Here is a 23,768-nt window from a genome sequence, read left to right as displayed (position 1 = left end):
TGGATGTTTAATAAATGCAAAGACAATCTTTTCAGATCAGTTTGCTAATAAACCCTCTCTAAGCGCAAGAGTTTCCTCCTTGGACAACAATCTGTGCGGTATGCAAGTTATTCAGCCACTGCTGTCTGTGGTTAACCAGTGAATGCATGTGGTCGTATGTTGGGATGCTGCGCGCGAGGTGAGGCTTTAATATTATTTCAAAATATTTTTAAACACGTTTAAGAAACAGTGGTTTGTGATGAAGTAACAGTCAATTACACATACATTAATACCTACATGAGACATTCTTGCTTTGTATAAGCTACGTGTCCTAGGCTTTTCTTTACAAATGATAAAATACGTCAGTGAATCCATACAGTAGCGTGTTGTGAAGTACTGCAGTGCTTATGAGAGGCAAAGACCCCTAATAATACAAATAAACCTGCAGAGCAGCCAGGCTGTATTAGTAACACTAATAACCTGCATATGGTGTTTGATTTGGAGCTGAAAGTCATTGACTAAATGTGAGTAAAGTCAAACGTGTTTGATGTGCTGCTGCTAATATTAACAATACCATATTCCCTCGTTACTGTAACGGGGGGATTAATCAGTATAAAATGGCAAGTAATTGCTCGCAGCCATCGTTATTCTGGGGTCACGCTCAGCCATGTGGCTTCATTGCTGGTGCGCTTGGTTCAAGACTTTAAGCTGATGAAAATATAGAAATCCCTGCTGATGTTTTATTTATTTCCTTCTTTGACCTCAAAAAGTCATGTCGTCTTTCTCTGGTATGTAGGCTAACAGCGCGTGCTGATTATCACCCGCCTGGCGTGTGAGAAACTTCTCCTAAATCTGTGGTAAATGCGCGGGTGTTTATGACCGTGTGCACTTAAACGCATGCACACACACACTCGCATGCGTGCACACTGAGCCGTGCTGCCTGTCTGTGTGTTTCCCCTCCCCCCCTCAACATCTCTCTCCCCTTTTTTGTCCCCCTGCTCTCTCCTGTTCCCTCCCGCCTCCTCTCTCTCCTGCCTGCTAGCTCTATTTCAAGCATCTGCCCCGGAGAGACAGGAAGAGCGAGGGAGAGCGGGGAGGGGAAAGCAGACAGGATTTAGAGTTCAAGTGCACGTGCAGAAAGGAGGCTGAATAGAGAGTCACAGCAGAAAGGAAACCAGGAAAAGGAATGGCAGGGCCAGCAGACAAAGCCCACTGTCAGTCTTTCTCCTTGGCTTTATTCCTCCTTCATTTTCCTTAAGCAGAAAAAGGAATAAGCCTTGGAACTGTGAGCCGAAAAAAAATCATGCAAAACGACCATGAAAAGAGAAAAAAAAAACCCTGAATGACTGCTCTCGCCTCCTCTCTGTCCTCTCTCCACTGACACACTCCTCCTCTATCCCTCCCTTCCTGATATCTCTCCATGAACCCCAGTTTTCTTGTCCTCTCTCTCTCTCTCTCGCTCCCTCTTTCTCTCTTCTCGCATTCTCTCCCCTCCCACCACTTCTCACACACCCCGGAGTCCTTCCCACTCCTTCCCCTCACTTCTCACTGGAGATCGACCGCAGCGTGTTCTTTCTTTCTTTCTTTCTTTCTTTCCTTTTTTTCTTCTTTTGGGCTGCTGGTTCTGGTTCTGTGCTCTCGTACCCAGCAACATCTCGCGGATGTTTTAGCTCTGCTGCATGTGGCGCCGTGGACAAGCAGGCCTCGGATTGCCGCTGCAGCAGAACGAATACTCTAAAACGCTCGTCTTTTCCTGAGCAGCATTTTTTTAAACGTGATTTCAGCTTAGAAACCTTTTTTTTTTTTTTAAAAAACTTACTTGCACATAGAAGACTTGGTTTGAAGGAAAAGAAATGGCGGGATTAATAAACAGACAAAGGCACAGAATGAAGGGAAAATGGAGAGAGAAAGACAGAATGAGAGAGAAGGAGAGAGAGAGAGAGAGAGGTAGTAAAGAGTACCGGCACTGGTGAAACAGGAGGGGGAAGAGAGGAGCAGGGCTTTAGGAAGGAGGGACGACTGAGTAGCAGAACTGGCAAAATCGCGGGAGAATGAAGGGAAAAACCCCTAAACTCCAGAATGACAAGACGCTGGACTTTCCTCTGAAGTGAAGCGCTGCGACGGCCTCTGATTTTTGTTTGAGTCTGTTTTTCATCACTTCAGCACAGCCCTGCTCTCAGTCCTGTGAGTATTCCACTACACACACACACGCACACACACACACACACGCTGCCTTTAAAATATCCTCCTACTTTGCGCCGTGTAATTTTCCAACACTCGTCTGTTCTTTCTCTGCTTTTTTGGCAAAATTTGTGGATAAGCCCCCCCATCCTATTCATCTGCCCCATTTGTTGCTCCTCCTCTCCTTTTTTCTCTCCATCAGCCCTCCTTTATCCTGGGTTATTGCTCCTTTTGCCTCTTCTTGAAGGATTACCTCCGTTCACATTTGCATGGGGGCTCTGGAATTGGATCACTGAATACATCCAGATTTAGGGGGCCCGTGCACGTGAGCCAAGTACATGAGGCGGCGGTGTGTGTATGGATGTGACTCATGTATGTCGCTATCTGTGCACGCATGTGTCATTATCTGGTAACGCCACGATGAAGCGTAAAAGCAGGATTGCGCTGGTCAGCCCTGCTAACGCGTGTCCCTCTCAGATGGGATTCTTTCCTTTGCATCTCGGCTGCATAGGAAGTCGACATATTCGAGAGGCTAAATGGGAACGGACGACATATTCGAGAGGCTAAATGGGAACGGACGACATATTCGAGAGGCTAAATGGGAACGGAGCGGGAATAAAGAGAGGAAAACGCTGCAGCGTCTCTTCCTATGTTTCCCTGCAGATTTCTCCCCTCCCATGCTTCTCCCGTTTTTTTCTATCCCATCTTGCACCCGTTCATCCGGGTATCCTTCCTCTATCTGCCTGCCTTTAAAGACGCCCCCCCCCCCCCCCCCCCCCCACCCAGCGGTACTGTTGGTCATCGGTAAACCCATCGGGGTGGATTCATTCAAAGATCTAAGTTGATTTAACAAACTTCGCTCAGTTCTAGGAGTTCTGTCCGTCTTCCTGTCCGTCTGTCTCGTCGAAATTTGGCCGGGATATTTTTGCGCATAGCGGTAAAGTTCTGGCTAAAAGACGTCTTTAGTTTTAGTTTATACTGACTTGTTCTATTGGATTGTCGGAGTTGTGTTCTGTAGGTATCACCTGCAAGATTCGGGGGTCGTGTCAGATCTTCTGTTCGAGTCCATTTTCTCTAACGTTCCTCCGACACTCTTTTTTTCCTCCTGCGTTTTCCTCTCCTGTGTTATGTGCTGAAGGGTTCTGCTCTGTTTTTGGATTCACTGGCTCCTGCTGGTTCAGTCTGAATCTGCTCTGACTCCTCAGTTATCTGTCTGCATATACCGGCTGGTGTCGTGGAACCGCCATTACGTGTGCCGAGTATTCCGCCACCGCTGAAACATCTCTTCCTATTCATGGCTATTTTCTGTTTTCTTTCCTCGGCTGCATCACTGGTTCGTAATAATCGACACATTTGATTGAAATTGGACCCAAACGATGAAATGCTGATACAAGCCAGGCCACAAATAACGTGGCAAAGAAAGTTCATAACGACTGAATGAAAGGGGATGAGATGCTGCCAATGAAAAGGCAGCATTATCGCGTTCTGTCGTTAAACAAGCTTTTGGTTAAATACAAAATCAATTTGGTTAATTTAACCTTTCCTTGACCTTTGTTGTACCTAACAAAAGTAGAAAAAAAGTTTTGATGTGAAGAGACAAATGTTGCTTGAGATGTGCCAGTAAAAACAACTGGTATCATTTCTTTTTAAACGAGTTTTTGTGTGTGTGTGTGTGTGTGTGTGTTTTTACTTTCCAAAGCCGTTGGAGTCTGTGGGTGGAACTCATGGGAGATTTGGTGGCAATGCCAGTTTGAGGAGACCCCAAGTTATGAAATGTTACTCAGATGGAGCGGGTCTTACGTAATCTTACATAACCGAGGCGGCAGCTCAGCAGGGTCGTGATCAGGGGATCTGGAAGAGAAGCTATATGGGTCTGCTCATGGTATGAACTCACTGGCAGGGTCAACACACTCTGGGCCTTAAAGGGGAAGAGGCCCTAATGTAAAGATACTATAGTAGCACTGTCACGCTCTTTCTCTTCCTCCACTCAGTTCATTTGTGGTTGAACTTAGTTTAAGTGAGTTAACATCAATGAGTTAACACAAAACCGTTAGCCTCATTAAATCCAGTTTGCTCAGCAAACGTGCAAGATTTGTGCTGACAGCTTGTTCTCGTCGATGGAGTTGAACATCTGACTGCAGAGGACAATGCAGCCGTTCTATATATTCACTGCGCCGCAGTCCCGTGTCCTCACCCAGAGATCCTCCAGCTCCCGCAGAATCTTGTGTTTCTGGTGCATAATTGATGACATTCAACCACAGCTCACATTAATAGATGGAAGTAGAGCGTAGGAATTCCCATGCAGGCTGCCATTGCGCGTAGATTTGAATCAGAGGTCCTTGAGTTCTTCTCTCCCAGCTGAAAACTGAGAATCTGAACAGCCGTACAATATTACACCATCCTAATGTGGTCTGCACCGGTACCAGAAATACAAATCCCCCCGAGGTCATACACAAATATGTGCTGCGGTTTGATAAATCTGTGGACGCAGCATCATTAAACATTGGCAGGTTTATCAAATATATCACCAATGTTTTTGGAATTGCTCTTGATGATGTTTCATGGGGTGTCTGCACTGATTGTTTTATTTGTTTTTCAGGTTCATCTGAAATGGCCTGAACCTTTTCCAGCGATGGCGGTCGTTATTCATCAGGTAAGAGCAGAAAAAGGGTTTTATTTCATTCACAAATGATGCAGAATAAGCGTCTGTTTTTTGTTGTTTTTTTGCTGCCTCGTTCGGCTCCACGTAGAGCTGGATTTAAATCAAGTGCTTTAATGGCTAAACATTTGCTAAATGGCATTCAGCATTCAGAATCACTTGTTCAGCCATTTTAGTCTGTGGCCTGATCGAAACGTCGATCCGCCATCAGAATAATTGAATTACGCTTCCCTGAGTCATTCCGTCCCGATTAACCTCACAGATATGTGCTGTGCAAATCCTGCATGCAGACATTCGCCTGTTTGAGCGTCACACTGTTGGCTATGACTTATCGTGGACAAAAACAAGTGGAAGGGTCATCTGGTGGTCACGTCCCGATTATCAGATGCTGCTGAAAAGTGAGAGAGCGTAGGTATAAAGACGGTCCTGTGGGCCGTAGCCTTGAAACTAGCTTTGGACATGCCTCACATTACATTTTCCTCTTTGTGCTGATGTCACCCTCGTGCCCCTGGTCCAGCAGCAGGAGAATAAGAGCTACATTCTGCCCCTCCAGTACAATAGAGCCCTTCTTGCCTTGATATTTTCCAAATGTGTTTTCGCAGGGCTCCGTGCACGCATGTGCTCCCATTCTCTGGAGAAAGCACAGGGCAGCCTGTCGAGTCAGGGCTCTTCACCTGATATTTCCTCGTTTGCCCGAGGATTCGGAGGGATTTGCAGGGCGTTTCGTTGGATTTTCCACAGTATTTGCCGCACCCTTTGCTCGCGGGTGCTAACGTGCTTTTTGATGCGGTTAATGTAAGATATGTTGTCAGCGGGCCGGATAAGCAAAGCGCGGTGCTGCGGTACAGTAAGGTGGCGCAGCGCTGGTTAATATTTGAGCAGCGGAGGAATGTGTCCGGGGGGACGGGGAGAATTCCTCAGTCCTGTGCAACGAGGCCGCTGCTCCGACAAGAGTCTGACGCCTCTTCAGGCATCCGCTGCTGTCGCCCCGTTCTGCCGCCCGTCTCCGTCTCTCTCCTCATTTTACCCTGTCTCTCGCTGAATTTGTCCTCTTTTTTTCTCCCTCCTTCGTTTTTAATTCGAGCTGTAATTATGAATCACAACGTGCTCGTCCCTTTATTTTCCCCGTATTTTTTTTTGCTAATATTTTCAAGCCGGTTGGCGCCAGCTCTCCGCACATCCTTCCTTCATTAGGGCGAAGCGTGCAGACGCAGACACGCATTCTCTCTATACCTGTAACTATGACGCCGGCGTCCTTGTTATCAACGCCATGCTGTAGCATGCATATGGCGCCTGGTGCTACCGGTCATGGATGATTTATGTGGTGGGTGCGAAGCGTTCCCACACAGGCTGAGAGCTTTCATAGCAGCTATCTATGTTCCTGAGTTCTCACCTTTTCATTGGCTGACAGGGGAGGTGACAGACAGGCCCCCGCCCGCGGGAGCGCGTGTGCTGATGGCAGACGTGGTGATTTGATACAATCGGAACCTCTCACACATGTTCCTCCACATGCAGCCACATCTGGAGATTCTATTGTTCTACCGTGCTCCACGTCTTTCCACTTGCCGAGCGCTCGTGGAACGCTTGGCTCGAGGGTTTCATGTGGTGCTGTTTCGTTTTATGTACTTATGTACATTAGAACATCGTAACATCGTCGTAACAACTGTAAAAAGTGGAAACCCTGAGTCAGATGTCATCGGAGAACACTTCTACATGACAGCATACCACAATTTATTCCCTCTGTCGTCCCGATCCATGTCTGAAATAGTCTTTTAACGAATGGAATCAATTGAATAATTTAAATACTTTTAAAAAAAATATGAATGAGTACCTATTAGAGTCTTAGTTGTTTATTTTTATGTTATTTTATCTTATAATGTATGGTGATTTTGACAGAGTTGAAATTGCCTATAAGTCAAAGTTAATATTATTTAATTTGTGTAGCATTTGCTGTATGTTGAAAACTGGATATATAATTAGATCTGATAGTTTAAAGGGCTAACTGGAATGGCTGCAATGCCATTAATGCAACTTTTTGACTATTAGATCGAGATAAAATAAATTAAAAACAGTCCTTATGATTATTTAAGTGTTTTTCCATGTAACAAATTAGGAAATTGTCTTTATCTATTAAAGTGACGAGCAATCACTTAATGTATGCTTAATGGGTATTAAATCCCAGCTGAGCTGTCTTGCCTGTTTCCATCTGAATTATTAACAGATTTTAATTTCAAAGAGACATTAAACATTCTGTAGTGACAAAAATGATAATAATGTGGCATAAATGATTGTTGAACAGGGCACTAAAATAATCTCTCGACTCTATGTGAGCTGACCTAAATCTGCAAATTGGATTTGGAGAATTTTGGTGTTAGGCCTCTCAAATACCAATTTATTTAGCTGTGACAACATGGCCGTGTGTGTATCTACCCGGCCCGCCGCCCAGCCCGAACCACCGGCGGTTCCAGACAGTGAAGGGAGGTGAGACGTGAGTAATAGCGGTGACTGATGACGTCACAGACAGCGTTGCGCGGCTTCAGATGCCCCCTTGACCCGGCATTAGGACGGCGGCGGCGCGCAGGCACCCATGGGTATGCACGCCAGACCACATTAGAGGCGGGGATGGTGCACACACAGCACAGCTCAGGGGGACACGGAGACAAAGAGGGGGAGGCTGTCAGATTTGAAATGAGAGCGGAGGAGAAGCTGAGAGACGTGATGTTTGCTTCTCCTGTAGCCTGTCTGCGGACGCGGCCTCAGGTGTCTGTCTGTCCGTCCGCAGCCTCGACGGCCCGTCTGTCCGACCGCGTGCCTTTTACAAGGTCACACATTGAATCCATTTAGACAAATAACCTCATGCATGCATGATTTCCTGTATGACAATGGAGATAATGATCTGTAAGCAGAGTGAGGCCTTTATCGCAGAACGTGATCCGCCGAGGAACCTTGAGCTGGAAATGAAGAGTGCCCATTCACAGGCACTCATGTTTGTTTTAGCCACTATCTCTTCAACATTTCATTCAATTTCAGCTCCCGAGCGGCTCTTAGTGCTTTGATCCCACTGGCGAGAGATGAACCGATACAGCTCAGCTGTTTTCGCTTTCAAGAAGGAGCAAAATAATGTCAAACACCTTTGAAGTGCAGGCAGGAGATGCTCCTCCGCACGACACTTTATTAACGCAACTATTTAACGTGGATTTCAGTTCCACTCGGATAAAAAGGCTGAAGCACTATTTCTGGGAACGGGGATGCATGTGCGTTTTCAGAGAAGCTTTAGATTAAACACGTGGAACTGTCACGATTTGACAGTTTAGCCTCAGAAAAACGCTAATGTTCGTTAGAGCATTAATTAAAATCACTGCCTTTCTGCAAATTAACTACAATCTGACCCTTTCAAACCATTTTGCCTGGATTTATCTGGTTTCATGTAATTATAAACAGATTTTTTTTTACCCATTAGCCAGTATATTCACACCCCTTTCAACTGACGGCTTCTCTTATTTAAATTTTAAAACAAACATCCGCGTAAATTAATTTAGGGAGTAATTAGCAATGCAGCCACACTAGCTTTGCTAAATAATCACCTGCTTTTACTGTAAATGATGATTGAACCAAAGTGTCGATTCGAGTGCTTCTAAACCTTGAATATAAACCCTGAGGGACGGAGACGCCTGCAGTCCAAACACGCTCCATCCCAACTCAGATGGCTGAAAATGCCGAGTTCCATTCGGGAGATCGGGTTTAAAGGTCAGAAATAAATCCTCACTTCCTAAGATCTTTACTTTTATCCCGCGCAGGGACAAGAAACCTGTCATTTAGGCGTGGGACAGAACATACGAGGGGGGGCCTTGTTGTCGCTCCACAGATCAGCGCGCTGGCTTTAGCAGAGTAGAAATGCAGCCAGGTGAACGTGGAGGAAGAAGCTGAGGGGCGTGACCTTGGCGTTGGGATGAGCTCACGGATGCGGAGTCCTTTTATTTCCCCCCCTTTCACCATCAGTTTGGCCCCCCAGCACTGAGGGTTGTGCTGCAGACATCAGCGCTCTCCCCCCGGCGTGCAGCTACTTCTCTCCCACCCCACCACCCCTCCCACCCACCCACCTCCTCCTCCGTATCCGCGGTGCAACAGCCCTCACACTTACTTTCAGTCTCTCCTCCCTCCTTCACTCCCCAGTTTAATATTGATTTGAATTCATTTGTTTGCTATTGATCCGCCACCCCGCCCTCTGCCGCATTGGACAAACAATGCTAACCGCTAACCATGAGCACACGGACCCTGCGTCCACGCGTCCACAGATGCAGCACCTGCCTGATTCCTCAGGCAGCGCACACAAGAACCACGATGTGAACACTCCTGCATCAAGTGAAGTTAAAACACACACACACACACACACACACACATTTGTAAAGGAGCATTTCAGACAAATTAATGTCATGAACCTGGATTCCTTATTGATCCAGCCCTGCTGTACCGAGATGAACACCTGAACCGTCGACTGCAGCACGGTTCTCTCTCTCACACACACACACACACACACCAAATTTTAGTGAAATTCATTACTTCAAGATTGGAGAAGAACCGTTTGGTAATAAGATGTTCGGAGAAACACTCCCACTGTTGGACTATGAGGTTCTTGAAGCTTTCTGACTTTTGTTGGTCTTAAAATTGGGCCTTTTGTGTGTAAAATGTAGAAATGATTGAGCACACGACACTTTTATTGCGCTGCTCAGCCATAGACTTGGTGTTTTTTTTACTTGTCTGAAACATAACGTCATATTGTATTTTTCAGCTCTATTATTGATGCAGTGTTCATCAACATTGTCTGTTTCCTTCATGTATTTTGTGCCATTACTTTATCTATTCAGGTTGATTTATTCTCATCACCGTTGCCCTTTTGATAGTCTCATGCTCTTGTACTTCCTCTGTCATTAATGTCTGTTTTCTTGTCTATAATCACCAATTGGATTGCTTTAATTATTCAGTAGTGTCCTTTGATGATTTAGTTTAGGCGTTTTGTGGAAAACAGCTTTGCTGCATATGTAGTCTGGATAAAAGCCCAGAGGACGTTGCAACTGGGTCGCTGGCTTTATTTATTTACATCTCACAACTTCATGATGATAATCTGCACAATGTTTGGCTGATTTTAGGAGCTTCTGGATCACGAGGACCTCAGCAGTGACTGGAGAACCGTCAAAGTAGTCCAGCTTTTAAGGTAAAACTTTAATTCATCACATTCGTCTACAAAACCATCAAATATGAGCTTCTACCTCCTGTTGGGCATCAGCCTCGTGAAAGAACACCAACTGTGTATGTTATTTAACATGAGTGCATTTGGGTCTTTTCAATCTGTTTGCATCATTATGTTTCCTCTTTATTTACAAGGAAAATGATTACAATAAAAGCTTCCTCTATAATTTGTGATCCACAATTTTTAGAGAAAATTGTGTTCAGAGAAACCTCCGTATTGCCAGAAAAGTCATTGGATTTTCAGTTAAGATCTTTTCAAGCTCCCAGTTTGGGGCCCATAAACACGTTAAAATGCACGTTCTCTCCCATGCATCGATAATTACAGGACATGCTCTCGCAGACGCACACGTTGGCCCACTCACCAACAGCCATTGACAACAGTGCCCTAGCAACTATTGGGCATCGTGCCAAGCCACCGAGGTTGCCTGGTAGTGTGTTCCCATGGTAACGTTTTCTGCCTTTGTAAATATGGTACAAGGAGAAGAAAAAGGGAGGTTCGGGCAAACTTGTGCTGCAGATTCTCGTCTTTTTTGAGAGGTAACATTTACATTTGTTGGCGATTTGGCGGCAGCCAACGGCGTCTTTGGTGGAGCTGAGACGTGTCTCCTGGCACGGGTCACCGCCGGGTTCAGCATTAGCCCCTCACAATATCGTTGCTTCTTTCTTGACTTCCAGATGACCTCTTTGATATAAATACAGTTACGGTCTGGCACAAGGATCGGAATTTTGTTTGTTTGGTGTCATCAGTGTAGCTGTTCTTTTCATAACTGGCCCCGCTTTCTTTTCTTTTACCCTGATTTGCTTCAGCTTTTTAAATTGCTCTTAAAAGAAAATCACAGTTGTTTACCATGAACATTGTAAAATTGGGAGAGCTGTTGGTGGCTAAAAGAGAAGCGCTGTTTGAGGCCAACATTCCAGTTAGGTGGCACTTGCCAGATTTCCAGAAGCATTTGCTGTTACCGGGCAGATTTGACTCGTCCGTGGCCCTTTATTGTGAGGGGTACTAGAGTTTCTCTGTGTATTACTACTAACCTTAACATTGATCCCAGATCTGAGGGGAGAACCATGATGTGTCCGTGCCTATATATTTGATTTTACTGCAGCTTTTCAGTTAACTAGTTTCTTTTTTGTTGAATGCTGCTCTGTTTAAAAAAAATCATTTTCAACAAGGACAGATTCACTTTATGCTGACGGAAATTTCTATTCAGTGTTAACCTTCATCAAACCCCCTTATGTGAAAAATAAAACTGCCTTGACGCATTTTATAAGCACCATATAACCAGAAACCGTGTGCTAGCGAGATAACAGCCCTTTAGGTGGCAATATCAGTTTAGAATTTTACCATATTATTGTTACAATGTCTTTAGAAGCGTTGCTGGAATCAGGAACTTTCATTACCCAACAACAGCATCAAAGTCACTTCTCAAGTTGTTAGCAAATCACCCTTTTTTGTAGCTGTATAAGGATTATTCCCGTTGATATTTCAGCAAGAATCTTTGGGTGAATACACAATTTACAATGGACGTTGCACCAAAAATTCGACAGCAGCCACTTAAAGGTGGGCGTAGCGTAGCGAGCTGTAAAATTCAGCAAACGTGCTAAAATTTGTAAACTCAAATATGAAAAAAAAGATATTGGAATTCCATTTTGGTCCTTTCTTTTGCCTGAGGTTTGGATTTCAGCTTAATATTATTATTTCTTTTTGTTCTCTTAAGTGAAAGCCTTAATCCTGGATAAGCCTCTACCTGGACCAGTACCACGCAGGGTCCAGAACTGGCCGGAGCAGCCGCTTCGCACCAGCCAGGCAGTTTGGCAAAGAGCTGGCAGTGGCACAACCATGCCGCATTCATGCGTGATCTGACTGTGAATGAGAGGGTGATGGTGGTTTTAAAAGAGGAGGTGCAGAATCAGGGATCAAGGGGGGGGTTGTCTGGAAAAGTTGCAAAAGGTTTTGGGGCCTGAAATGTCTTGATGAATGACAAATAGAGAGGCGTGAGGACATCTAAAGAAAGAAAATGAAGGGTAGCCAGAGGGTGGGCTTTTTCCTGGGCAAAAGGCAGGGGAGAGAGGGAAGGCGAATAGGTTTGCATTTGGAAGGCGGCCAGTAAAAAACTCTATTAAGCATCTGGTGCGAGCACACATTTTAAATCCACACTCAATTGGATTCTTTCTGTGAAAGGTTAAATCTTGAATATTAATCATTAAAAAATGACTTCCCAGCAGATTTTGTCTACACAGTGATGTTAAACCAAACCCATAACAGCTGCTGATCCTCTTATTCACCTTTACGCCTGTTAAAGAATGCATTTAGAACACAGTTTAGGGTCGGGGGGGCGACCCGGCCCCGACCATTCACAGATATACTGCTGTGAACCCAGCCTCGGTTTGGACAACCAGTCGTCTGAGACTTAAAGGTTGCACTTTTTCTGCATTGACTGAGCTGAATAGGAGGCCTAGCAACTGAGCTACACACAGCTATCAAATAATCAATGAGTCCTTGAGGCGCACAGGAGGGGTGTCAAAACACAGCCTTTGAGTGCTAACAACAGCCAATTTGCTGCTTTTTCTGGAGATCACCTCAGCTAGATGTCGAATGAGGGGTGCGCCCCATTATTTATGGAGCGCGAGAGAGATTGCCTGCACAGTGCTGTTAGTCTAAATTGTCCAACTATTACTCTGCCATTAGGTTCTGTTTGTTACACTGAAAATTGGTTTACAGTGCTCTGGTGTTTACACTGGTGCCTCAATAATCCACGAAAATAAGTTTATACTGTTTTAGTGTGTCGGGGTTATTGTCAAAATTTGTTCTCGTTCATTCTCGCTCCTATTAATCTGTTACATGACTCATGTGTCCCCGACAAAAGGATTCCTCACATTTCTGACAGCGTTTGGCCTCGTTAGTACCCGACCCGAGGGCTGTGGCAGGTTGCTCCCCACGGTGGCTTTTCCAGTATGATCACCCCCACGATGGTTTGGTGGTTCTCTACCCTGAAGTCTAAACAAGAGCATATTAGAATTGTGTGATGAATATTCCAAACTCGCATTGGTGGTTCACCAAGTGCTCCCAGTTTAGAGTAAATATCATAGAAGTTCATATCAGGAATGAAGTGTAACATCAGATAAGGAGTCGGCTTCAGAACGAGCAGAGCCGTCGACATGAACCTCGCGCTGGAATCGGAAGTTGTGGGCTCTGAGGCTGCAGCGAGTCTTTAAGCACAGGGAATATTTCAGCAGCTCCACTTACAGAAGTAGGTCAGGAAGACGCCTACATTAAGCCACAGCAGGTTAAATGCTTGTCTTTGGATTCAGAAGCAGTGAAAATCTTCCTTAGCCTTTGGTTGAAGCAGTGCTGTTGGAGTTGGGGGGGGGGGCTCTCTACTTTGTCCCCCCACAAGAGGGAGACAAGTCCACAAAAATGCAGAGAGTGCAGATATTTGGGCGTTTTCAGTCACACTATTAAACTGCTCTCCTGCCCATGGAGGTTATTTATTATTATTATTATTATTATGAGACAGTAAAAGTGTTCCCAGCGTGATGATGGAAATTCAAGATTGTGTCTGAGGAGGTGACGCAAACATGTCGTCGACAAGAGGAAGAGGAAGAGGAAGAAGGCTCCAGGTGAGCCCCTGCTCCGGTGCTCTGCAGCGTGAGGTAGTTGGTTGTATGGTTTCGCATCATAAACAGCCTGGAGATAACTGTACAACCTTCTAGCTTTCCCTGCGGCGTCACCCAGACTTCAAACGGATCCCAGCGCTCTTCCAGCCCCCCAGGTGGTACCAACACCGGACACGGGACACGGGGAGCGGACAAGTGGCTTCCATTTTAAATGCTTTCCCTTCCATCTTTTTAATGCTTTTACTGTGCTTATCAAAGGTGTTATTATACCTGGCAAATCAAGTCCAGATGCACTAGAAGGGTTACATTTAAACACACACGCGCACACACACACACACACACACACACACACACACACACACACACACACACACACACTATTGTTATGCTGCACTGCTGTTGTTATTTGGTTCTAGACCTTTATGGATTATTTGGTGCAGTTTCTGATTACCTGTATGTATAGTTTGCATCCGCTGTTCTTTCTCTGTGTGTGTGTGTGTGTGTGTGTGTGTGTGTGTGTGTGTGTGTGTGTGTGTGTGCAGGCATGCATGCACGTACTCTCTAGTGATGGCAGATGATGGTGTGCCCAGACAGGAGTGTGTCTTGAATCCTGAAGCAAAGGGCTGTATATGAACTTGCTTACCTCCACCTCTTTTTTCTTCTCCCCCTATCGATGCCCCCCCTCCTCCTCCCTTACTCCCCCCTCCCAGTGTCCCCTAGTGTGTCTGGTTAGTGGCTCAGACACTCAGTATCCGCATTGCGTTGCAGTGCTCCAGCGAGGAAGGGAAAAAAGAGCATATATCAGCAATCTCTGTCAAGCGCTGCTCTTTTCGGAGCGCACACAAAGAAAGGGCTCCCCACAATGTTCTTACTCAAGAGAAAATAGGTCCTTTACAGTCTCAAACTACTTATTCTATAAAACGCATTGCGATCTTTAATGGTTTATTTAAGTTAAATATTTCTAGCGTCATGTTTTTTTTTCATTCAGGTCTTTATTCTCTCAGAGTTTAGCAGCTAGCGATGCACAACATTCGACGTTTCTTTTTTAAAGGTGTTTTGCCTGATTTGTGCGCACGCGGCGTTTTTCCCCCTTGGCCGGTTGCAGCGTCTGCTGGCGTTTAGATCGTCTTTTGAGAGGGGAAAGTGCAAACAAAGGCGCTCGGTGGGTTGTGCGATGAATTGTGCACATAGCAGCCTGTTGTGTTAATGAAATATGGAAGACGAGCAGCGGCGTTGCGGTCACAACGGCTGGGGGGTTAATCACCTTGGGGCTTTGCTGTGGCTTTGATCTTTGTGCTGTAAAATCCACAACCGCCCGTCTGTGAGCTCCCACCATCGCCTGTCTCCCTTATTTCTTCACACACACGCACACACACACGCACATATGGATGCATGTGCTCACACTGGTACACAAGGACATGCACGCACCCACCTCACACGTGCACCTCCATCTGAGCACGTTGCCTCTCTCCTCGCCAGATGCTCGAACGTAGCAGCTCAAGTTCAGGCACACACACACACACACACACAACACACACACACACACACCACACACACACACAACAACAAAGTAACAGACACCAATTTGAGACACAGCAGCGTGCAGACGTAGGCTGCGGTGTGGATAGGATGGGATGTCATGCCAGGGAAAAATAATGCACCGGGTTAGAGTGGGAAGAGGGAGTAAGGAGTGGGGGAGACACGGAGAGGGGAGGGACGAAAATAAGGAAGGGCTGAGACAGAGCAGGGGGAGGCGGGGACAGAGTGAAAGAGAGTGTTCAGGCTGGAGAAGAGCGAACGATATCTGTAGATACTGCATGCTTGCATAAGTGTGTGTGTGTGTGTGTGTGTGTGTGATGTAGGTGACACAGATTTTTGAAAGGAGAGGGTCATAGATGGAGTCGCCGTTGGTTGTGCAGGGGTCGGTGTGGAAGCGGGGGTGTTGGTACAGCACCAGATGATGGATTTGTTGCAATGTCCGTTTTTTCTGTGCGTGTATATAGGTGTGTGTGAGAGTGTGTGTGTGTGTGTGTGTGTGTACGCGCAGCATACCTGCCTTATAGACGTTGCCCGTTCAGACTCTAATCGCCTGGAGAATTAATGATGTGACTTGGCAGAGGGAAGCAGGCAGAAAACAGAGCCAGGGACAGTGTCTGAGAGAGGCAAGGAAGAAGAGGAGAGACAAAAAGAGCAGAGCGAGTGATGGAGGGGTAGCGAGAGGGGAACAGCTTCGCAGTTCGCCGCCACGTACAGCGCTCAGAGAAAAGGAAGAACAGGAGATGGTGAGGATAGGTCTGATCCAGCAGCTACCTTTGGATTAATTGTTGCTTTTCTGAGTGGGAAATGGACCAGTCGTGCGTGCGTGCGTGCGTGCATGTGTGTTATATGTACATGTACTTGTATGCATGTTCTAAATGCGTGCGCCAGTGTGAGGGACCACAGGCAAATGGTGAGTTTAGAGTGACTTAAACGGGCCGACGAACAGAAGCGGTCGGACTGACGACCCGCCATCTTCCATCCATTTGTGGCCGCTGTCGTTCATCATTTTACAAAGTCATTTTTTAAATGATAGATTTGACTTTGTTCTTCTTCCCGCTTCTGGTTGAGCTTTGAGTCTTTGTCTCTCCTGGATGTGAGAGCTGGAGATGAGCTCATAAAAGTGGGACACAAGAAAATCCGAAAGCACAGAAACAAAGGGTGGCAGATTCACGTTACCTTTGCAGAGGTTCGACTGCATGCAGGAACTCCTGCGCAGCAAGTTGGAGACATGCCGGACCGTAGTAGGAGGGTAATGCCGTGGTTGACACTGCTGTAAACGCTGATTTTCCTGCCTCCTCTCCGGATCCCGGCTCACGCTTTTGCCATATGCAGCGTACAGCTGGTGCTGCTTTTCTTTTTTCCTGGGGAAAAGTAAATCCATGTGACTCCTGAAGGCTTTGTGGTTGCGTAATTGTGTAAGATCACAGGGCCTTTAGGAAATGTAAGATGACGCTGTTGTCTGCAACTACAAGCGCAGCTGTCGGCGTTTCATGCATGTGCAAAGGGTCGCGCGTATACGTGCCAGTGAATCAAGGGACCGCCGTGGTGGTGATATAGCCGATATAGGATAGGCTAGTATGTTCTCACTGTCTAAAAATCCTGATTTGTACATGAAATACGAAGACTTTCCTGTCGTCTGTGCATCTGTCCTGAAGCGCTTTGTCTGTCTGCCAGCAGGGGGCTTTTTTTTTTAGTGCTTCGTGCTGCACAGACCTGCATTGGCAAACAGACGCCGGCTATGTTAGGAGGGACGAGCTCGCAGTGTTTAACAAACAGATGAATACTGATGCCAGCATTTATATCGGAGTATTCTGTGATGTTCCCTAACTATTTTTTTCTGTCTGATCCAGGTTATTCGTTGCAGTCGCGGACAAGACGGGAAGATGTCGTCGGAATTTATCCGCATTGGTAAAAAAAAAAAACGGTAACCATCAAATATGACACAAACGCTCATCTCAACGCTCGTGTTCCAAACAGATCTTTGTATTTTAATGTAGTTATAAAATGTCTTATAATTTCAAGAAACGTTTACAGTAAGGGACATTTTTAGAGTTTTAAACGTGTTGTTTTGGCATCTCAGTGTGGACGACCGAACCTTTGATGACGTCACCTGTCGTACGCCATCATCAGCGTGCTTCAGTGTCCCTGAGACCCTTAACCTGTGATGATATGAAAGGTCACAGGTGAGGTCCTTGGGAACAAAGGTGCATGCGGGTCTTCGCTGAAGCTCATCAGGGTTCCAAACTGAGAAAATTCCCAAACGCGAGTCAATTCTAACGATACCGTAAGAGTTTGACTGCAGAACTTCCCGGCCGGGCTTCAGCAACACAAGGATGAGATCAGCAGCACGTTTCTCCAGAGGGGGGCAGCTCCTCTTGGCTTCCTTTGTGTGCTGAGCACTTACACGGTACAATAAAGAAGGCAGCCGAAGGTTTGTGACCCCGACATGAGATTCACCTGGGAATTCAAACCTTGCCTGGACTTCACGGCATTCACACTTGAGTCTGTTGCCATTTTTATACGAATCCAAACAACACAAATATATTTTCTTCAGGAAGATATAACTTTGTTAATATAGATGGTGATTGTATTTCCTGTCTTCCAATTTCAAATAAAGAATTTAAATCATTTAATCTGTTGATAAATCATTTGGAAGAAAATGCAGCTGCTGTGCATAAAAATATGTTCCTTGTTGAATAAATGCTTTATATCTTCATGTATCATATGTCACATTTTCTATATGCAACATGGAAATTATTAAAATATGTGAATTATATATTATATAAGAAATATTGTGAGAACATGTGGCCAAATAAACAGCTTGTACAATTTGTCATGGTCAGTTTTAGTTGTGTATTATTTTCCCCCCTTTTGTTTGAACCCATTTTAAATATGACAATAAAATGGAAGTGTCAGAAAAACCCGTGTCCATTTAGTTTTGTCCCATATAAAACAAATAAGGACCTCATCTCACCCACCTAACCAACACGATCATTTCTGACCGATACAACGAGACACAGCCTCTTCACACTGTCAGATTTCTGTCTGCAGATGCCCACGAGGGAGAGGGTAAGTTTCCAGGTAACGTGCACGCTGGCTTTTCACATCCAGGCTGTGCGACGGTTCGGTTGTCCTCCGCCCTCCGTGTGTTTGTGCATCCCAGGACAGTTGACATTGATTGTGTAGGAGACAGACCGAGACACATTAGTACCCCGCTCGTTCCTGCCACTGAAAAACACATTAACTGGCTGCACTGGGAGCCCTGTCTGGTAACCATGGCAAAGCACACAGGGAGGGAGGGAGGAGGAGTGCTGAGATGGGGCAGCGGGTTCACCACGCAGTCTCTCAGGGGTTGTCTCTCACTCTTTTCCTTTCCTCCAGCCATGTCTGTCATTTTCTCTGTCTCTTCTCAACTGGCAGCTTCTCTTTCACATTCTGCCCTCTTTAGACACATCGAAACTATTTGCATATTTCTTTTTCTTCCACCTTCTTATTGATGCTGACCTCACCACACCTTCTACCCCCTTATCCAACTGTGCTTCATTATCATCCGCCTTTCTGTCATTTCCCCCCCCCCCCCCCCCCCCCCCACAGCATCTCTGCTTCCATTATTGTAGTGGCTCTCAAAGAAGATGTGCAAGAAAGACAAGAGGAAATAAATTTACTGTAATGCCAGTTATATATTGTATTGTTCAAGCTCATTGGTCACTTAAACTCTTCTATCCTTTAATGGTGGCCATAGCAGGAAAACTCAGGAATTATCAGGAAACTCAGTTCGGGATTTTTATTATGAGTTTGAAACATTTTTTATTCTATTGTAACTTGGTCTCCCTTTAAATATGATGCATGAAAAGACCTGAAAGAAGGAAACAAAATGAAACCAGACCACAAGTGAACTACAACTAGTTGTACTTAGCGCTGCAAACGTATTCACGTTTGCTTTATGCTTAAAAGATCTTATTTGCTGCATATAAAATTTAAGAAACACTCCTGTACTCAAAGTTGGAATCAAAGGACGTCCTGATCGCTGAAATGCCTATCAGTATTTATAGAAATTGAGAAATGTTTAATTTAAATTGTATTGTAACCAGTTGTAATTGACTGACTCGTCTGTAGGGGGAGAAGCTGAGTTGCAGTCATACATCCAAAGCGTTGCCAAGGTAGCAACCGCCTATGATGGTGTGCACTTCAGAATACTTTTTTTAATCTAAAGTACAATTATATCATAGTAATTTGCACAGTTATTTTACTACAGCTATTAAAATCGGTGCTTAACTTGATTATTACCTTTAAGTACATCAGAAGTGAAATAATCAAACATTGTCATTCTCAGCCTCCGTTAGCTATATGGTAATGGTTGCCAGATACATAAGAAATTATATTTGAGTACCCCGGTGAGCTTAAAACTCTTCTTTAGGATGGAAATCTGCACATAAAGTTGTGCACGCACAGTCACAATTACCCTTTTATTCAAAAAACATAATGAGTATAAAGTGTAAAATTAAATTGCCACAAAAACATGGACTTTAACAAACTGCTCAAGGAGGGTGACTTTTGAAGGAATTGAATAAAAATTACATGTATGATAAGAAATACTACGGAGTTTATTCCCAGTGACGATATTGGACAACAGCGATGCTGAATAGGAACCCAAAGTTCCTGCAGTTTCCTTCAGAGCCCCTAAACGTGACGGACACCCGGAAGTTATCGAATATTTAAACAGCCGTCGCAAATAATACATACAATATCAGAACAGTCAGATGCATAATTTTTTTTTTACGGAAACTCAAGATAAAAATCGACATAGGATTTATTTAAGGTGATGTATAAATCTTATCCGATGTTAGCATTCTCTTTTTTTGCTTCGATATCTTCTCCGTCCATAGCTTTCGATATTGAAGCAGACTATCAACTGGAAAACAATCCGGTTCATAGTTATAGCCATTTTTGCAGTGACTAAATCGGAACAAACCAAATGTCTTTTTGCCGTAATTGTACGTGCAAACGGCGTACGTATGTTTTTAAATTAAATTGCATGCATTCAAAAGTTACAAATTTGCACCATGACTGTAAAATATTAAAACATGGCCATGAAAAGATGAGAGTGTTGCACATGTTATGCTAGTCTCCTTAGCTTTTCAATATCCCAACAACTTCCCGCCGTTGCAATCCTGTAGTCCGGAAAATAGACTAAGCCCTACAAGTGTGTGATTTAAATAAAATAGTCTTTGTGATTTTATTCATTTTCCCTTGTGTCAAAAATATGCTGAGGAAGACCCCTAGAGTTGGGAACATCATTGGTTCAATAAAGGCATATTAATTTGCATACTTTTTAGATGGAGAACCCCTACAGCCTTTCAAGTATTAAGTTGAAATTGTTCAATATTGTTTTGCATAGTATGCAGGTTTGAAAATATTGATGACTGTCATTTTAATAGAGTAAGCATATTTTGTTTTTGTTTTATCTCTTACATCAATACTTTTCGCACGCATTGGTGCTTTCAGGTGCAACACAGTCGTGGGCCAAGTTGACGGCTCTGGTATGGACGAAGTGAAAAAGATGGCAGAGACGGAACAAGGAGCAGACACACATGGAGGATCCCGTACAAGGCTGTCTGACAAAAGCCCAATGAAAAGAGGAAGGGGGAGACCACAGGGTTCTAAAAAGTTAAGGGTTTGTGTAGCCGATGTTTCAGACCTGATTGCTGATTTCTCCAATGGAGGGGCTACGCAGCTGCAGAGGAAAAGAGGTCGACCAAGACTGTCTGATACAAAACAAAGTGAAGAGACCTCGAATGGATCTACAAATCACAGCAGTGAAGAAGAGATATCGATAACAGGTCATTCTCCCAAGAAAAGAGGCAGGCCAAAAAAGTCTAAAATTAGTGCCGAAGACTTGACAAATGGCAGTTCTCTTCCAAAACTGGGACGGGGTCGCCCAAAAGGATCTACAAAGCGCAAAGTCGAAAGTTTAGACGACGATGAAGCCGATGAAGGAAGTCCTGCCACACCAAGAAAAAGAGGTCGGCCAAAAGGCTCTTTGAATGTTAAACCCAAACTGGACGTGAGCGGTAATGGGGAGGAAGGTGGGAGCTTAATGTCAGTGAGAAGTGGAAGGTGTCTACCCAGGAAGGTGTTGACTTCTAACATCAGCACAACAAAAGAGCCTCACAAAGGAAGAGGGAGGCCAAGAAAAACTGTTGCACAAGAGAGAGTAGCCGTGGATGCCGATGGAGACCAGCCTGCAAAGAGGGGAAGAGGCCGACCTAAAGGTTCCTTCAAAAAGAAGCACAATCTCCTTGAGGAGCAAAGAAAGAGGCCCGGAAGACCCAGAAAATACCCGCTGCCTCCCCCCGAGGAGCGAAACAAGCCAAAGGTGTGGAAACCGTTGGGGAGGCCGAAGAAATACCCTGCTGTGAACTCCCCAGAGGGGGGTCATAAGGTCGCGCCCAAACCCCGTCAGAGGAAGCGCGGTCGGCCTCGCAAGTCCGAGTGTGGGAAAGGCGCTCACCTACGCAAGAGCGCCCTCACAGCACCGTGCAAATCCAACGATGGAATCCCCCGAAAAAGGGGGCGTCCGCCAGGCACAAAGACCCCACAGGTGAAAAAAGACGGCCCCCAGAGGAAACGGGGCCGCCCTAAAGGCTCGCGTAACAAGAGCAACATCTTAGGAGGACTGCAGCTCGACGGCACGACGCGCAACCACGTGAAGGGCGATTCGCCCGACACGGAATATTGCGAGGCCTCGAAAGAGAACCCTTCCGGTGCTGAGGAAACGAGCGGCGACGGTACCTGCCCCGAAGCCGGTGACAACACTTAGAGATCCAGCTCGGTCCGACCCAAAAGCTGCCCTTGTTTTATCAATGAAAATAGGTTTTTAACATTTTGTCCATCTTGTAGTCTGTTAGTGTACTAGTGCTTTTTTTTTTAAAAAAAACATAATTTTGCTCATTACAAATACTACTGCTTATTTGTACTAATAATCTTATTAGAACTGGCATGTAGAGATTATTGTTATTGCTATTTTTATTAATATTATTATAGGCTGGTTTTGTCTTTCAGTCTCGGTGTTCGTCAGTCCAGCTGTGAGTGCACAACCTTTTGTTGGTGAATCAGCCACGTCCCATGTGACGTCTCGTCCAACAGAGCATCTAAATTCTGCAATTTAATGTGACCCCATACGTATTTTTACTCGCCATGAAATGTTTCTGGGGGTTTACGTTGCGACCGATGAAGCTAAAAACTGGGCTGATACAGCATAAACGTGCGGCCGCGGGTTTGTCAGGTCTGTCTTTTTCAGGAACACAGGCATTTTGATGTGTTATTAAAAAAGAACTGCTCTTGCACTTCCACGGTGAAATCAGCGTTTTATATAGTCCAGCATGGGTCTGTTGTGGCCATGTGAAGCTAAAGACCTACGGAATCTTGCTATTGATGATCTATCAAGACATTATTACAGGATTTTAAAGCAAAAACAACACTTTCAAACCATTACAAAGCTGTCTGCCCCCCTCACCAGCTTGAAGCGCTCTGTTGGAGCAGGTGTAGGTGTCCTTCAGTGAGCAGAGTTTCTAACTGTCCTCTCATGAGACGACCTTTAATCCGCAAAAAATGCGCTGAAGTGCCACTTACTTATTGCCCCGGCCATCTAAGAATTGTTTAAAAGGCAACTTGAGGAAGCGAAAAAACGGATACAAGCGCCAGTGGAAATGCTGCCCTGTCAAACATCATTTTCATTATAAAAACGTCATTCGAATCATGCCGCCTGACCTTTGACTGTCGGTGCGATTTGAGGTCAGGCGAGAGGAAATACTGTACATCTCGGGTAACGTTTTATAGTTTGGTTTTGCCTTAATCGCCGTAGCTTTGAATGTATGACCATAGATTCCAGATTTGTCCTGCACTGATCAGCCTTTGTGACACGTCGACTGAGTCCAAACCTCCTTCCTCCTCCTCACAATTGCCCTGAAGATTTCCACTTTATCCTTTATTTTTATACATTTCAGCTGTAGAAGTAGTTCTCTCACTCCTCTAACTGCAATGTGAAGCTTTCTGAGATTGTTTTTTTGGAGACTTGTGTAATAAGAAGGAAAATGGCTGGTAACACTTTTACGGTTCGAGCAGATAATTTACCAACCTTTTTTTTTTTTTCTTTTTTTTTAAAAGCCAAGTTCTGTCGTGTGTCCAGTTTAGTGAAAACGAGGAATGTGAGTTGATAATGAAATTAGGGTTTCCGAGTTTGAGAATGTTGAATCGTTTTGTGATGTCAAATTATTTTAAATGGATTTTGTGTGTTTTGGAGAAGAGAAAACGTGAATTTGTGCGATAATGCTCTTGAAATAAAACAATCTCGCCATTTTGAACGGGAATGGGATGTTTTTGTTGGGAAATGTTGCACGCGGAAGTGGTCCACGCGCTTCACCTCCGACATGACTTCACGCTCGCGCACCAGAGGAGCGCTCAAATCAAAGATCCTATCTTAACACGATGAATCACTACGAACAAAACCAAAATATATTGATAACTTTTTCGATTTACCTAGACCAAA

The 23,768-nt window shown here is 44.9% G+C and overlaps 1 protein-coding gene and 1 long non-coding RNA gene across 3 annotated transcripts; both read left to right on the top strand.

The window, feature by feature from the left end:
• Window positions 1–4,817: 4,817 nt before the first annotated feature.
• Window positions 4,818–12,288, top strand: LOC130518636 (uncharacterized). The gene is made up of 2 exons (XR_008948104.1): window positions 4,818–10,031; window positions 11,782–12,288. It is a non-coding gene; the product is annotated as an uncharacterized LOC130518636 (long non-coding RNA).
• A 7,615-nt stretch (window positions 12,289–19,903) lies between these two features.
• Window positions 19,904–23,583, top strand: si:ch211-288g17.3 (uncharacterized). 2 transcript variants are annotated; one of them, XM_057021309.1, is made up of 2 exons: window positions 19,904–20,039; window positions 20,726–23,583. In XM_057021309.1, the coding sequence occupies exons 1-2, from the start codon at window positions 19,981–19,983 to the stop codon at window positions 22,038–22,040; spliced, it is 1,374 nt and encodes a 457-aa protein (XP_056877289.1). In that variant the 5' UTR covers window positions 19,904–19,980; the 3' UTR covers window positions 22,041–23,583. The 2 variants fall into 2 exon arrangements, with proteins under 2 accessions (XP_056877289.1, XP_056877290.1); XM_057021310.1 differs by having other exon boundaries at window positions 19,910–20,229.
• Window positions 23,584–23,768: the final 185 nt, after the last annotated feature.

The sequence above is a fragment of the Takifugu flavidus genome, chromosome 21 (assembly GCF_003711565.1).
Source record: "Takifugu flavidus isolate HTHZ2018 chromosome 21, ASM371156v2, whole genome shotgun sequence".
NCBI classification, from domain to species: domain Eukaryota; kingdom Metazoa; phylum Chordata; class Actinopteri; order Tetraodontiformes; family Tetraodontidae; genus Takifugu; species Takifugu flavidus.
The sequence above is the reverse complement of the archived record's forward strand: the minus strand, read 5'-3'. Positions and strand labels throughout refer to the sequence as shown.